General features: G+C 42.9%; 1 protein-coding gene across 2 annotated transcripts in view; it reads right to left on the reverse strand.

The window, feature by feature from the left end:
- Positions 1-15,756, reverse strand: part of zeb1a (zinc finger E-box binding homeobox 1a) — a 55,097-nt gene that overhangs the window by 14,548 nt on the left and 24,793 nt on the right. For both annotated transcript variants that reach the window (XM_072363041.1, XM_072363042.1), the window contains exon 2: positions 3,519-3,698. In XM_072363041.1, coding sequence (XP_072219142.1) covers positions 3,519-3,698 — 180 coding nt within the window. The remainder of the gene's footprint in view (positions 1-3,518; positions 3,699-15,756) is intronic.

Genomic DNA, 15,756 nt, shown 5'->3' on the forward strand with positions numbered 1-15,756 from the left:
GAGAGGCAACACTTGTCAAGCTGGAGCACAGCTGCAGTGGGTACTGGAAACATGATGCTGAGGTGTGTGCTCAACATTTCATTTCATGTGTTCACCAAAATAATCATTGTTAGTCACATCTGTGGTTTTAATGTTGTGGCTGATAGATGTGAGCTGATGTCAGTCCAAAAGCTATAACTGCACTGCCCAAGTTGTTTAGAGGATAAACTTGACAAAGTTCAATAAGTGATGGTAAAGTAAAAGAACAACAAGCTTTGCAAACCTCCACTGATAATTAATGACACCCAGAGTGAGACTTCCCATATCTGCAGATGGAAAAAAGGCAGGAGAGACCAGAGGAAAGCCTGGGTGAAAAATGAAAAGGGATCACTGCTTTAGATTTGTCGTGAGTACACAGAGGAGAAAGGATTGAGCTGACAGAGGGAGAGAAACAAAGCATGAGTCTGAGCTGCTCTCGTGAGCACTGCTCACACCATGTAAGGCTTTATTCAGCAACAATGAAACAAGCCTTGAGAGCAATATCTCCAAGTGTCACATTCTCGCCGTCTCCATGGTTTTAGTATTTCCTGCTTGGCTGTAACTAACTGCAGCTGAGATGAAGGCAGATGCTTGCGTAGGCTGAGGTGTAAGCGAGGAATTGAAGATTAAAAGGGCGCAGAGAATCGGTGCAAACACAAGCCAATCAAACTCTGCTGGTGAGTGCAGACCTAGTTCTGCTGCTGCTTGTTAATTCCTGTGGAACTTCAGCTCTTTTGTTTGCACTTTAAGGTGTCTTTTTCAAAGAGTGCTGGCAGGGGTAATTACTGGAGGTATCTGGAGGTTGAAATTGATACTTGCAAAGAGTTCTTGGATTCTGTCTGCGAGTGAACAGCGAAACAAAAAAATAAACAAAAAGACTATTTCTGTCTGCTCTTCCTGCAACTGGGGAGACCTCTGAAACTCTATATGTGTGTAGAGAAGGATGGAAGACAGCGGGCGAGGGATTGATATGCATCATGAGGTCAAACAGTGTCTAATAAAGCAGACACGTCCTTCATGACTAAACCTGCTATGCAATCATCTACAAGTGGACCTGCAATGTAGACAAACCTGTCTGCAAATACAAACAAGAAGCAGTGCAGCTGACTCAACTCCCCACAGTCCCACACCGTCTCAGCAGTGCTAATGAACAAACTCATTACAGCACACTATTATCATTGTTTCACTAATTCATCTGTCAACACTCCTGTCTCCACAAAGCATGTTCGGTAGGTGGGATTACAAGCAATAATTTCAATCCTTTTCCAAAAGAAAAAGTTAATTAACCTGCATTTCAAATGTAAATTGTTATTTTCTAACGTCTTAATTGACAGTAGTCAGCCCAAATTCAACAGAAGTTTGACAGACAATTCAATGTACAATTTGTAGCTACATAAAAGGTGCTTATAAACTGATGAGTCACAACAATAAAACCAGCAGTCTGACACTAACCCACTGGAGCTTGAACGTGCAACCACAGCGGGAGGCATGTGGTGCCTGGAACCCTGACAATGGCAGGGTGCATTGTCCTGCTCAGGACTTCAGGAACCGCATTTATAGTGGTCGTACATGTCAAAGCAGCTTCCACATGAATACCAGAACCCAGGTTTCCCAGCGAGATAAGCCATGCTTGTCACCTGACCTGTCAGTGGTCAGCAGAAGACTTCAAAGGCAACAGTTTAGAAAGGAAATTTCTTTGCAAACCATCTTAACAAGATCAGTGTAAAGCCTTCAAATGTTTATGTATTTGGCAGACACTTTTATCCAAAGCAACTTACAGGTAGGCAGATAGGGTAAGGGGGTCTTGCCCCTACTAGAGGTGGTACGTGTCATGCAGGGGATTTGACCCCTAGTCTCCCACACGAAAGGTGGCAATCATACCACTACACTATCCATGACCAGGGAAAGAAAAAGGTTTGATTCAAAGGGAAGTGAGTGTGTTGTAGTTAAATGAGCTTTTAGGATGTGGTGCTTTACAGGCAGACCTAAAACTGACAGAAAGGGCTGAACATCTGGCCCTGTAGGCGTGGCAGAGGTACTCCCTGAGGCTGAGCGGAGGATGAGCTTATCTGATCAAAGGGAGAGCAGTGTAGCGGTACACAGATAAACAGTTTATATAGTACTGGGCTCTAAACCATCAGCAGTACTGCTGGCTAATTGCATGCTAAACAAGTCTTGTTAGTAGTATGATGTCGGTGTTTAGGTGGGCCACACAGAGCGAAGGATACTGAGTGAATCTGGACTCTGCTGTTGCATCTCGTGTACAAACCAACTGTTGGAAACCTCAGTCGCTCATCTACAAACACACACCCTCCACTCATCCTAATCTTACAGCCCTGAGTGTCTCACACTCTTTTGACAATTTTGATGGAGCCAATGTGAGACCACGGGTGTCTGAAATGGCCTTTAGTGGAAATGTCTGTGAGATACAGGAACACGGTTTTGCATGAACGAGCAGAGATTCAGCCATATAGCTCAGTTTGGTTGTGACGGCAGGAAAATGGATTGGACTGGTTTCCCTCTGATTTCACTTCACAGGTCATCACTTTTACTTGAGCCACAGCTCAGGAATAACATCTGCTGTGTTCGTTTCGTGCTGCATGCTGGTAAATGGTTGCCTCAAATAGATCGCTCATACCAAACGATGAGTAAGTTTGGGATTAAAATAAATCTTAAACTGCTGTAACCCCAAAGTGTGAGTTCAAAGTAAAAGGAGACACTGAAAAAACAAATGAGGTGTTGCTTACGGTATGACTGGTGTGTGACTGCTGAGCTTGGTGCAGAAACTGCCTTTTAAGAACAGCAGAGAGCTGTTATTACAAGGCACGTTGGAGAATGTACAGGATTTTTTAAAAGCTTGCAGGGTGTGACAGCCGGAGATAATACAGGAAAACCTCTGCATGACTTCCAGCTAGATGCATTACTGCAGGCATTAATGAGACAGGTCTATTCCTCAGATGTGCTTACTTTCCATCCTTCTTTTTCCTTCGCTCGGCTTCACATTCTTCCTCGTTTGCAAGCTCTCACCAGTAAAATTTCTCCGCCCTCTGATTGCTCCTTAGTTCTCTGCTGTTGTGAAAATATGACCCCAGCTGCGACTGTGATCAGCAAACCAGTGAAGCTTTTATAGACTAAAACACAAGCCTGCTGCTGGCAGACACATCATCATATATAGATGAGAGTGCTGCCACAGTGAGCTGGCACACACAATCATCAAAACATCTGAAAGCTTCATGGATATAAATTAAACGAGCCATATATCTGGACACCTTCCTAAATGTTTTTTTCCCAATGTCTTAGAATTAGGTCTCTGTCCAGATTTGTAGATTTATTACCAGACAAAATCTTTGCAGTTACAATGAAAGTTTGACTTATTTTGCTGTGGTTCGCAGATCTTTCCCCAGCCATCAGCCTACCACACATAAATGCATCCCAAACCTTCATACCCAAACCCCGATTTTCCCTGTGCTGACTTGCCCGTGTTCATGGTGGCACCTCACCTCCGTTCCAAGAGCCGTTGTGGGGTAATACTGTTATGGTGGCATCATGGCTGTCCAGCAGTGCGGTCCCATCAGCGTCCGTGGCATCAGGCTCCTGCAGACTGTCCTCCTCCACAATATGTAGCTTGTCCTCGTCATCAGAGTCTGAACTGGCCTCCAAGCCATTGTTGAAGTTTGTCACTGGAGAAAAAACAGAGATGGAGACATTAGAATGAAGCGATGCATACCACTTAATGTGAAAAGTGTTCTCAACCACAAAACTGAGGAACGGACACTCTGTTTCACGTCTGGGATGCAAAAAATAAAGCCAACATATTAATAACTGCGCTACATGGTAGAAGGTGTCACTCATTCATACATTTCAAGCAAAGATGACATGTTTAACCCAACAGGCTGCAAAGTCTGTGTGTTTCAATCTGAAGACAAATTCAGAGTGCAACTGTCTGATATTTGATGCTTGTTTTGTATATCCTGCCGTGATCAATAAGCTTATGCTAGGTTTATTGATTTTTAAAATGAAGATGAGGGACTACCAAGATAACTGGAAAGGAACAGAAAGCACATTACAGTTCGCAAATGATCTGTAGCTACTGTGCATTTAAACTTTCCTCTGCTACAAACAAAGCTTCTTGTTCAAGTACACCACTGTCAGGTTGCACAATAAATCAGTAAATTTGAAGAATATATTGAAAGGTAGAAAATATGAATTCAATTAATCTTTACACAGGAAACCAGGTCGAGTAGCAACAAAGAGCCCAAAGGCAGATTGATTGTGTTTCCAGCTTCTCAGATGAGGATATAATTATTTTCTTTGCCAAACATGATGGTGAGCGGGACTAAATGTTGTGAAAAATCTAAATAATCAATCAGTCTCCTCACACACACACAGAAGACGGAGAGGAAACTGATCACTTGTTTCTCAGCCTCAGAAAGCAAATCTATTTCGCTCTGTTTCAGTTAGTGAGTTTGTCTGTGGGGCACAGCCGCTGGTGTGTGTGTGTGTGTGTTTTATACGTGTTCTGCACATAAGTTGTAGCTGCTGGAGAAATTGAGCTAAACTGGGATTTAGGTGATGATCAGCACTATGCTTTAATTGCTGTTTCAGTGTCAGCAGGTGTGCGTGTGTGCAAATAGGTGAGGAAGAAAAGTGTGCGTGTGCTCTCTGTAGGGAACCTGAACATATCGGCAAAGGTGCTGCTGACGTTTAATGAGGCTGCTTGTTCGCAGGTGACAGGTGCACACAAACACGAAAGCTCCATGCATTTGTAGCTCAGGTAACGACAGTCGCTCACCTATAAACACACACACTCCACTCATCCTGATCATACATGTTAGACGAACACACACAGCGACTCCGACCCCTCAGGAGTGATGTGAAGTGTTCTGGCTCCAATTCTGTCACCGCTCCAGACGGACTGAGCATATGTGTGTGCGCTCACGTCAGTGCATGTCTGGATCAATTAAAAAGTCACTGTGCGAGTGATAAAATCAAATAGTAAGAGGAGTTTAATCATTTGCAGGCAGTTTGGTGCGACAGAGGATGGAGGGAAAGAAAATCTACAAAAACAATAAACTTTTTTCACAGTCTCCCAAATTCGCTTTTTTAATCTGATCAAACGTTTCAAACTCAAAGTGAGTCAGTGTAAAAGGAGATGAATTAACTTTACAACATTACCCACATCTGGAATCAACACACAAACTGATTCCAGGTCTTTCTTTTTGTGTCATTTAAATGATTTAGACTGTGATTCTCAGGCTGGGAGTCGGGACTCATACTGAGAAAACGTCTGATTTTCTGTAACCCATAAAGGACCAAGAAGGGCATATTTTAGGCTTTAGCTACTCAGACAATGTTTGTTTGGATGATCATTTAGTTTTTAGCTTCTTTAATCACCGGCCAAAATAGCCAACTTGGTTAACTGAGTTGAAGCGAATCAGCTCTACATTTGAGTGAAATGAACATAAATAACCACTTTGAAGCCTGTGGATAGCAGCGTCTTCCTGAAAGTCACCTGATCAATTTATTACTCAGAGTTTGGTTAGACTAAAAGAGTCTGGCTGCACATGACACAGCTCCCACATGAGTAAACAGGGTGGACACCAGCTGTTTTCAAGCATTTTTCTAACCATCTCAAAAGAGCACTGGGCTCAAAGGGAAAAAAACCCCTAAAACTTGACAAACTTTGTGAAATAGAAAGAATTTTGTCACTAGCTAGCTTAGCTAGCTGCTACATAGTCTCTGCTTATATTTTCCTCCGTACAGTTTATACGGTTAGACCAGAAACCAAAGTGGTAATTTGAGTGAACTACTGTGGTTTAGCCAGATGCAGATTAATAGTGCTCTGCAGACAGTCGCCCTGAACACACCCCAGCTGCAGGCAGCGAGTTCCTGAAAACCAAAAAACTGTCTCATTCAGACACTTTATTAAGCAGGCAAGCTTGTGGCAGAGCCAATAATGGAAAGGCTGCCTGTTGCAAATTGGTACCCCTTACGGCGCCGGCTGGAGGGAAGCGCAGCCAGCTGATCTCCACATGAAAATGAGTTCTGATGAAAGCTTCCTACACAAATATGTTTACCCAGGTCTCTGGACAGCGTGCTGCATCCGACGTTAAAGCGCTTAAAGAACACATGTAACAATAAGTAAATTTACTGATCTCAGTGTCATCCGTGTAAAACTGTGCTGAACAAGTTAAGAGATGCAATTCATCCCAAGCTACAATACTTTTTCCCCTCTTTGCCCAAATAAAATTCAGCTCTGAGGAAAATATCAAGAAAATGTGAAAGAAGAGGCAAAAAGCGTTAAAAACAACCAGAACTCTTTCCATTTCTTCCTCTCCTTCTTCACTGGATTCTATTTCAAGACTTATCAGGGGAGCAGATGTGCAGATTGTGTTATACTGGAGGATTTCTGGGTAATGTAGTCTCTTGTTGCGATGCTGAGAAGCGGACACTGCTGCAGCTTTCATATCGCAGTTTCTCACAATCATAAGACCTCTTAATGATGAATGGCACACAAGCGTCCTGAATGAAAGTGATGCAGATTCATAATTCCTGCCTGTTACAGAGGGCAGTTACCATGGCAATGGACAGGGGGCAGCAGGGAGTGAAGGAGCAAAGACAAGAAGACGACGGCAAACTTAGAGTTATTGCGTCGGAGCAAGTGAGACGGAGAGACCTGTCCACATCATCATGACAATACGTCAAGTGAACTGTTAATTCTCCATCTGGAGGGCTGCAAAGAGGGAGGCCAGCGAAGAGAGGAAGAGGAAAGTCTAGACAAAAGCATTCCTCCCTTCCTGCCATCCATCTCACTGATTAAGAATCTGTTTCATAACAGGCCTCATCATTATTACTCCCACCTTATGTTTGTTCTGTTTGTTCTCCTGGCTTTTGGAGTCTGAGATCTGTCATAAAACATTACTTTAGCCCGTGTTCTCCCGTTGAATGAAAGTCCGCCTCGTTACTTTATTCACTAAACTCTTGGCAGACCGAGTCAAAGACTAACTTTTCATGTGGTGTCTTCCACCTCTCAAAACCAAATTAATCTGCCCACACAAGAACATTTTGTAACCAAACATGGCACAAGTTAAACTGCAAAGCTCAAGGAGACTTTAAGCATAGTAAATAAGCTTCACGCTGCTTTTAGTCTTTAACAAAAAAAAAAACAAGGACAGGACTCATTTTTCCAAACTGCTCCTTCAGGAAAACAGGCAGCAGCTCAGTGTGAGCAGCAAATTATCAGACAGCCAGACCCACATGAGGACACGTGACACTGGAGAGGAAATCATGTGGATCTGACGCACCATAACACAACCCTCGCTGGACCACATGGTCTGCCATGTGGGTCAAAGGTCAGCTGTTGTGCAGTGGAGTGGGGGAGGGAAAGGGAGCGGGCTCGAAATAGACTACTATCAGTGTCCACATAGAGCATGTCAGGGCTACGCTGGCTTTAATGACAAGTTTAAGAGCCGTGTTACTGGATCTTGTGCTGAGGCGCAGCATCACGCTGAGAGAAAGGCTCACAGCAACGAAGATGATCAGCAGGGCTCATCGTAATTATATCATTCTATGTTCAGTGCCTCTTCAGAGATAAAGAGAAGAATGGCACACGCAGGGATGCACTTTTTTTACTCCACAAATGCCCAAACTCACTCCCTGTCCAGCTGGGGCATGTTTAGTTCAGCTTAAAGCCATGAATAATCATGCTAAATAGTTGTTATCTCAATAATCAAGCAGTTACTCTCGTGTGGGGAACATGAATGTCAGCTCAAACTTTCATAAGCGACACTTTAAAAAAAAGAAAATATCAACCTCATGGTGGTGCTATAGTAAAAGTTAGATGGTCACACGGGGTACAGCGCCTGGCAAAATGTCCTGGAAGTCCCAACAAAGCAGCTAATATATATCAGTCTTGACCAAGAAGAAGAACTAAGAACCACTCTGTGGCCACAGATGACTCAATCAGCTCTGCATATTTCAGTCATTAAAGACAACTAACAACCAGTCCATAATTCATCACCATCAATTATTAACTGAAGACTTGATGATTATTCCCTCCAGCTGAGCAAACATTCATCACACTGCACATGAATGAGAACCCGTTTTAGTTAGGATTCACCTCTGAGAAGTCCCGACTACAGACAGACATGTGAGCGTAACAACAGCCTGTATGATGAGATCACAGCTTGTTTTTTTTTAAGCATGTGTGTGTGTACCCAGTGCAGCTGTGCAGCATGGGACCTCAGCCAAACCCCTAACAGACAATTACCCCACTGTGTGTGTGTGTGTGTGTCTGACAGCCAAACAGAGGAGTGTACATCACCAAAGCTGCCTGTCTGCTACTAGATGTGACCAGACTTTAACATGGTGAGCAGCTGCACCCAGTTGGACACTTAAAGGGACAGTCACGCATTTTCTCTCCTGCTTACTTTGGCATTAGTTATTGCATATTTTCTGTTTCTAGCCTGTAAAGTTGTACCAAGAATGTAAAATATTCTGGATCTTCAAGATGTTTCCTCCAATTAACAGTTTAAAAAAAGGAGAAACCAGGAAAAACAAACCAATCAACATCTAATGCATTAAGATGCAACATATGCATGCACACATAGCTAATCCTTTTTATTACTGAACATTCACACCGGGAACGTGGCGTACGCATCGAGTGTTCTTTGCTGAAACGCTGCGTCACGACTGCATGAGTCTGTCAACACCCTCGAAACTGTGGTGAAAGGTGTGCTGTGACCAATATGAGGTTAGTATGATGACACGCGCATTTTACTGTGTAGTTTCCTGAGAGCGGCCTCCCTGATGCTTACCTCACATGTGAAAAACAGGCGCCACACGGCTGAGCCTCGCATCTCACGCAGCCAGTGTGGATGCTCTGATCTGTTAACACGGGAGCTGAAAGGAAACACGTAACTCACTGCGTCTTTAAAAACAGGTGCAACAAAAGTTTATAGAGGCAATAAAAGACCGATCAGGCAACATAGCGACATTTTCTGCTTGCAGGCTCTCAAATGCCAGGTTTTACCAGGTTTGGATGCTATCACAATCAGTAAATTTGGGTTTGGGAAAAATGTAGCATCTGTTGAGTGTGTCCCTTCAAAGATGATGTTTCCATTAATCCTGTTGCTTATTGCTGCTAAAGTATAACTGTTACAACCTGCACTAAAGCAGATTACATGACTCGATATTTCAATAAACTTTTGCTCCAACAAAAGTCAAAGAACAGAACTATCTGCTTTTTGATGTAAAACAACCACATGCAGCTAAGCGGCTGAACTTTCTCGTGTGCGGTTGCATTGATTGTGAATAAGAACAGAAGTCAGCCGAGCTGAAATGTCTCAGAACTTTCCCAGGTTTAAAAAAAGCAGCTCTAATTGCACGACTGGAAGTTGTTAACTATGTAGCACTGAGTCATATTCCTGAGGTGTCTGTTAAATATGGGCATCATGAGGTAAGAGTACAGCTGCGTCATCCACAAAAACAGCGGGAGGTGTGGTCCCTTCTCTCCCTGGCACACCACACTGCGTTTCCATGCCCATCTTACTTCAACATAGCTGACAACCTCTGGACAAGCACACACTGCAGAGCTGTAAACGCACACATGCACAGGAAAGCCCCTCTGGTTGCAGCCAACAATGTAAGACACAGGCCAGGAAACAACCCCAGAAATACTGAGCATCTGCCACGTGTGCTGTGTTTTCGCTACAGTGAGAAAGTGCATGCGTGTGATTAATAACTTCTCAGAGAAGCTCTATAATTCACCCAGGTAAGTGACCGAAGGTTAACGTGTCTCAGGCTTTGTGACTGAGGGTGTGTGTACGTGTGTTTCCAGATTAATCAGAACTCTCCAGCTGCTTCCTGCTCAGCCCAGGTGCTCAATCAGACGTTTTTCTTTCTTTTTCAAGGAGCAATTGTAGGAGAAACAGAAAGGCTAACAGGCCTCCCTCATTCTGCACAAGACCTGCAACTACAAAGAGAGAAAAGACATGGACTTAAAATACCACAAAGGATGGCTTAGTACTCTGAAGCTCCTCAAAGGCATCGTTTCCCATTTCTGCAAATAGTTCCATTCTAGTAATGAGTCCCAAATCAAAACCTGTACTATTTATGTACAATGTGCTTCTAGTGTGAGCGCTTATTCAGACTATCACAGTTCTGAATATGCACATTTATCGCTTGTAAATTCCACAATACAAATAAAAAAGTGTCCAATACAGCAGTAAGAGATGATGCAAACCAGGATAAGTCTACTGAATCCCATTTCTTTCTTTATGCTAAGCCTTTGTATTCAGCGTACAAACTGGCATCTTCTCAACTAAAAAGTAAATGTTTCCAGAAAACCTTTAAAGAACAAACCGTTGGTGATAGTAAAGTAATGATACCTGCAAAAATAATCATTTCATAAAGCTTCCACCTCATATTCTAGGCTAGACTTTACATAGAGTTGTTATGGGAACAAAAAGCCATGTGATCAAAATCTCATTGTCTGAACGAATATGATGCAGTCAGACGTTTAGCAAAGTGTATGAATGCTTTGTTCACAATAATCATCGAGAGAACAAGTTAAGTGAAATTCTCTTTGTGCATCGCACCATCAGAGCAATTCAAAACAAGACAAAACACAAAAAAGACACTTTGTGAATGAGTCCAACATAAAACTGGGTCCAGAAATGACATAAAGCAGCTGGATGGTGCTTCCCCATGTGATACAGATAATAAGCTACTCAAAATAAGGCTGCTATGCAAAACTTTAGAAGACATCTCCTTAATAGTAATTAAAGGGAAAACAGAGTTTACGTTATCCTTGAGTATTATCAGCCAACTGCATCTGTTTCCTCCATAAAATTAGAGGCTGTAGAGAGAGTCCTATTCAAAAAGGCTTTAATCTCTATTCAAAAATCAATCAATGTTTAATGTCAGCATTAAATATACAACAGACTGAGAGATACCAGATGGATAAATTCTAATATAACAAGGTGTTTCTGGGGTGATTCATATCCCGACTTGAAAGGACAAAATGTAACTTATTTCTTTCAATAAGTGCATTTTAATGTCTCCAAACATGTGGGAATGAAACTATTCTGGCAGAGTTTCTTACAAGCTGTTTTAAAAGAAAAAGGTGCAGCCCTAAAGTGGCTCTAACATCATTTTCAAACTCCACAGAGGTTGCCGGGTGACTTGAAGGTAAAAGGTGGTGCTAAAGAGTGGGTGATGCAACTTCCCCCTCAGAATCACCATTTTCTGCCAAGTGTGACGGGGCTGTGACTCATGAGCCGACACCTCATCCGACATCACCGCTGAGGTCCGCGTGGGCAAATGTGTAGAAGTTAAGGGTCGACTTAAGACTCATTTCAGTGTGAATCTAACTATGGAGTAAAAAAAAAACAACTAATATGTCACCGCTGTTGCAATTACAAAATCTGTGAAATTCTACAGTGAAAACCATCTTCCTGAATATAACCTCAGCAGGTTCACAAACTTTATCTCCGTTATTTCCAATTAGAAAAATCAACCATGATACAAAACATTGGAGTAGCTCGGTTATAATTAGCTTAATTCAGATCTCAGGATTCAAGCTAAGTCTCCAGATGTGGCTGTGCCATCAAAAACAGGTCATTTATTTCTTTACTGCATAGTTCTTTCTAATAGTGTCTGCATTTCCCTTTTAGATTTGCTCTGAACACTCAAAAAGAACAGTGAACAGCAGATCTAGTGCCTCAAACATGTACAATATTTACAGAAATCCAGCAACAAAATAAAGATGTGACTGTCGCATTTTGTTAGAGATTTAGTCCATTTTGGGAGTGTCAATGTGCATCAGGTTAATGACGTCGCACACACTGGTACACGGTGTATTTCCGTGTGTAATGAGTCATGCCCGACAGGGGGTGGCAGTACACCGGGGCATTACATAACCATTCTCAGCTCTGAGCTCAGTCTTCCTACAGCTGCTCGGAAAAAACTTCACTGCACCTCTGCTCCTCATGATCATCATCGTCATATGTCTAATCAGCTGGAGTTCATCAGAGAATCACATCAACACCGGTGAGTGAGGCGGTGTGGACCGAAGCTGCTCCGAGGTGAGACTTTATACATACAAAAAGCCCTCCTCTCTCATTGTTCTCCTTAACGTGAGGCTTCAAGCCAAAATGTTGATATTTTTCCAAGGTGAAGTCTTTTGTCGCCTCTGGGTGTTTCCACGTCAAAGTAGAAGTCAAACGTGCTTCGTAAAGGAAATTAAAAGTCATGCTTTAAACAGCACTGTACACACGCTCTGGTTTACTGAGAGCTGGACTGATCTCACTATTTCTGAGAGAAAGCTTTCCATATCAGAATATGTTGCATCATTAAGACCACAAAGCCAAATGTTCTATTTCTGCAGCTCAAACTAAAATACAGCCTGAGACAAACCAAATTAGGTATGTACAGGAAGTCATAATCTGCTACTAAACCACCCCTCACAGGTTATTGCAACGATCAAGTGGCATGAAAAAAGTACACTGACACACTGTGGGAACAGAGAAGATACGACCATCTGAGTCACAGAAAAGCAAAGACAGAAAGACTTAGAGCAGGCCTGTCTCCATAGTTTGGATGTTAGAAGGTTTCATGCACACTAGAAACTCACTTTTATCGCATTTATACTATACAACCTGTGGTATAAACATAAAGACAAATGTAAGCTTTGCGGCCTGAGTTCATAACAGAGGGTAAGGGTTAGTGGAGCGTTCTGATCTCACTGACTGAAAAAGGTCTCTGAAACAGCTGAACCACGGACACATTTTAAGTTAGGGTGCTCGCTGTTCATCTTCAAGTCATGCTTTACTCTTTTGTCTGGTGAAATGGGTCAAAAATGTGCATGCAGCCCACTCAGAAGTTATGTTTCTGCACACATCCCTGCACTTTGACCTCTGACCCTACCGGGGGAATGCAAGACAAAAGAAAAAAAAGGGAGGTCTGCTCGTAAAAGTTTAAAAAAAACCTCCTCCTATTGTCTTTTCTTGAGTTCTTTTCCTTCTCTGTTAGAAAACATCATGGGGTTATATCACAACATTACACAATCACATTAGCCTAATAAGATATAAAAGCATAACTCTCTCATTGAGGTTCTTTTTTAAAAAAGGAAAGAAAACTGTACACCCTCCTGTCCTCATATTTATCCACAACGATCACAGTTAGAAAGTCCGGATGAATAAAAGTGAGAGTCAAAGAATTTGGGGACTTTCTTTCTTAAAGGATGCCCCATCTGTTTGGTATGTTTAAGGAGATAATAAAGGAGGCTTTGGAGCGCCTTTCCTCAGCATTTAGAGAATCTGAACAGCTCTTATCGTGGCTGAGATGTTTCCAGGTCATTTGACTCAGTTTGGAACCTTTCTAGGCAGAGAAGAGACGATGCGACCGGACCCTGAGTGGAGCTCACGGCCCCACTGAGGCTGTAAATCGGTGAAATGCATCTTTGACATTCACCTGCCACACTGGCTCACTGCTGCACACCTAACAAACACACAACCCACTGTGTGCATGTGACAAGAGTATATTCAGCAGGATTTAACTCTGTCTGACAACAACTGGGTCAACTGCTAACGCGACGCTGTTGGGAATTTTCACCCACACATGCACTCAGATGCGCAGCATAAACACAGCTTTGACCTACATATCAACATCAGCGTAACCTTGTCATGTATAATATAACATGCCACATATCTCTCTTCTGTTCTCCATGTCACAGTTTCAAATGTAACGTGCACACGCTTAGTGGGAAGTGACGGGGAGACGGTGAGTGGTCACTTCCTGTTTACCTTATTATATTTCTGTCTTCCCAAACAAACCCAATCCTCTTCTTTCAGCAAAGCAGATACATTTCCTTACATGACTATGGATTAATAACCGCTAAGCCAGATTAAACTGAAAAGAGATGTGAAAGTCCTAAAATTAGGATTCAAGTGGGCACAAACCGAATAGCTGCTCACGTAAAACAACAGTAACATTTAAGCATATTCCACGTCAGTGTGGAGAAACACGTGAACGACTTCATTTCTCAGACTAAAGCTCAGGTTTTCTGTACCAACAAACACCAAAGAGTTTAACTCAGAGAGACGACGGAAGCACTAAACGCCTAATTAAACCCTTTGAGCCTAAATCAAATAACTGATCATGTCAACAGGCACAATCCCACTATTTACTGTGGATCACTCATTTCACGCAGCGCATTAAGTTTTAAGTCATCATCCGCTGTAGAAGCGTTCTGAATGAGACTGGTGCACGTGTTTTGTGTGTATTTTTAACGATAAGGAAACTGGTGCGTGTCAGGTGTCTGTCTGAGTTTTTTGTGTTACCTCATTTGTTTATAACTCCAACGGTCACTGGACGGTGATGTCCCCATATATCTATAACTATGGCACCTTTCAGCTGCTTAAAGCCAAGTTCACGCTACAATATTTTCATGTTGCAAGTCCAGCGGTCATTAATCACTGTGTGTGAACACTCCATGGATGAGATTTAAGACGCGTGCCAATGCGCGACCGAGCATCGAGCGTGCTTGATGTTCGGGAGTTGATGAATGAGGAGCAACAGCCAATGACAGCCGAGACGCGGGGACAGGAGACAAGACAAGGGCGAAGCAAAAAAAAGAAAAATAATAAACATACAACAGATGTGACAGGGAGAGGGTGAGGAAACTACGGAAAACTGAGCAGAATCTGATTCAGCGTTGGCAAGAGCTCCCTCACCTCTTTGAAGTTTTCAGTGTGCGATATGATGACAGACTCGAGAGAGAAGCCATGGAGAGAAGCTGTCAGTTCGCTTCAACAACCAGGAGAGCAAAACAGACGGAATCACCAGGAGCTACTTGATCATAGTGGAACATTAAAGATGAGAGAGACGTTGACAGCCAGAACTGCTTGATAAAGATCAGGCAGACAAGTCAGGGGTTAAGTCTGATGAAAAATCTTGTGGCGTGTTCCCCCCTGCGACTAAAATGCGGTGTCAACTAAACAAAGTCTGATTTACAAGTGAGGAGCAACACGTGAACACATGAGAAAGCAATGAAAACAAAAGATGCTGAAGGTTGGGTTTGAATCTCTGTCAGCGGATCCAAAAACTGAGCAAAAGTCTGGTCAGATTCTCAGTCTTGTTGCCTGTTCTTTGATGAAATAACACTCTTTGTAAACACATTTGAGAAGAAACCACTTTTGGTTAATTGCTATGGTTGACAGCTCAGTAAATCCACACGTCAGTTTGCATCAGTTCATCATCACTTGACATGACAGAGCGGATGAGGGTCTCTGACTGATTTCCAGCCTCATTTGTCACCTGCTCATTTCTGACTCACATCTATGAAACATAAACAGTATATGCTGCCGGTGGAAACTCCCTGCTGCCGGTCCAGCTTTTCTAAACACACGGGAGGAAGGAGTGCTCACTTCAAAACAATGAACACCTTACGGCCCATCGCTGCGTGTTTGTGTGTGCGTGAGAGAAGCAGGCCTTCAATCACAGAACCTGCACCGTCATACTCGCTCATAAACCCCCTCCCACCTCGTGCACACGCACTCTCTCTCTGCCTACACACTCTGGAGCACACACTCCTCCTCACTTGAACAGTCTGGCAGGGCGTGTCCCATCTTCCTTCACCACAAGGCTGCAGAGGACGGCTCAAATTGAACTCAGTATCAGTCTGTGCCGCATCAGGAGCCACACATACATACAAATAATATACTCTTTCAGAAGGCC

The sequence above is a fragment of the Leuresthes tenuis genome, unplaced genomic scaffold, assembly GCF_036924035.1.
Source record: "Leuresthes tenuis unplaced genomic scaffold, fLeuTen1.0.hap1 SCAF_14, whole genome shotgun sequence".
Lineage (NCBI taxonomy): Eukaryota > Metazoa > Chordata > Actinopteri > Atheriniformes > Atherinopsidae > Leuresthes > Leuresthes tenuis.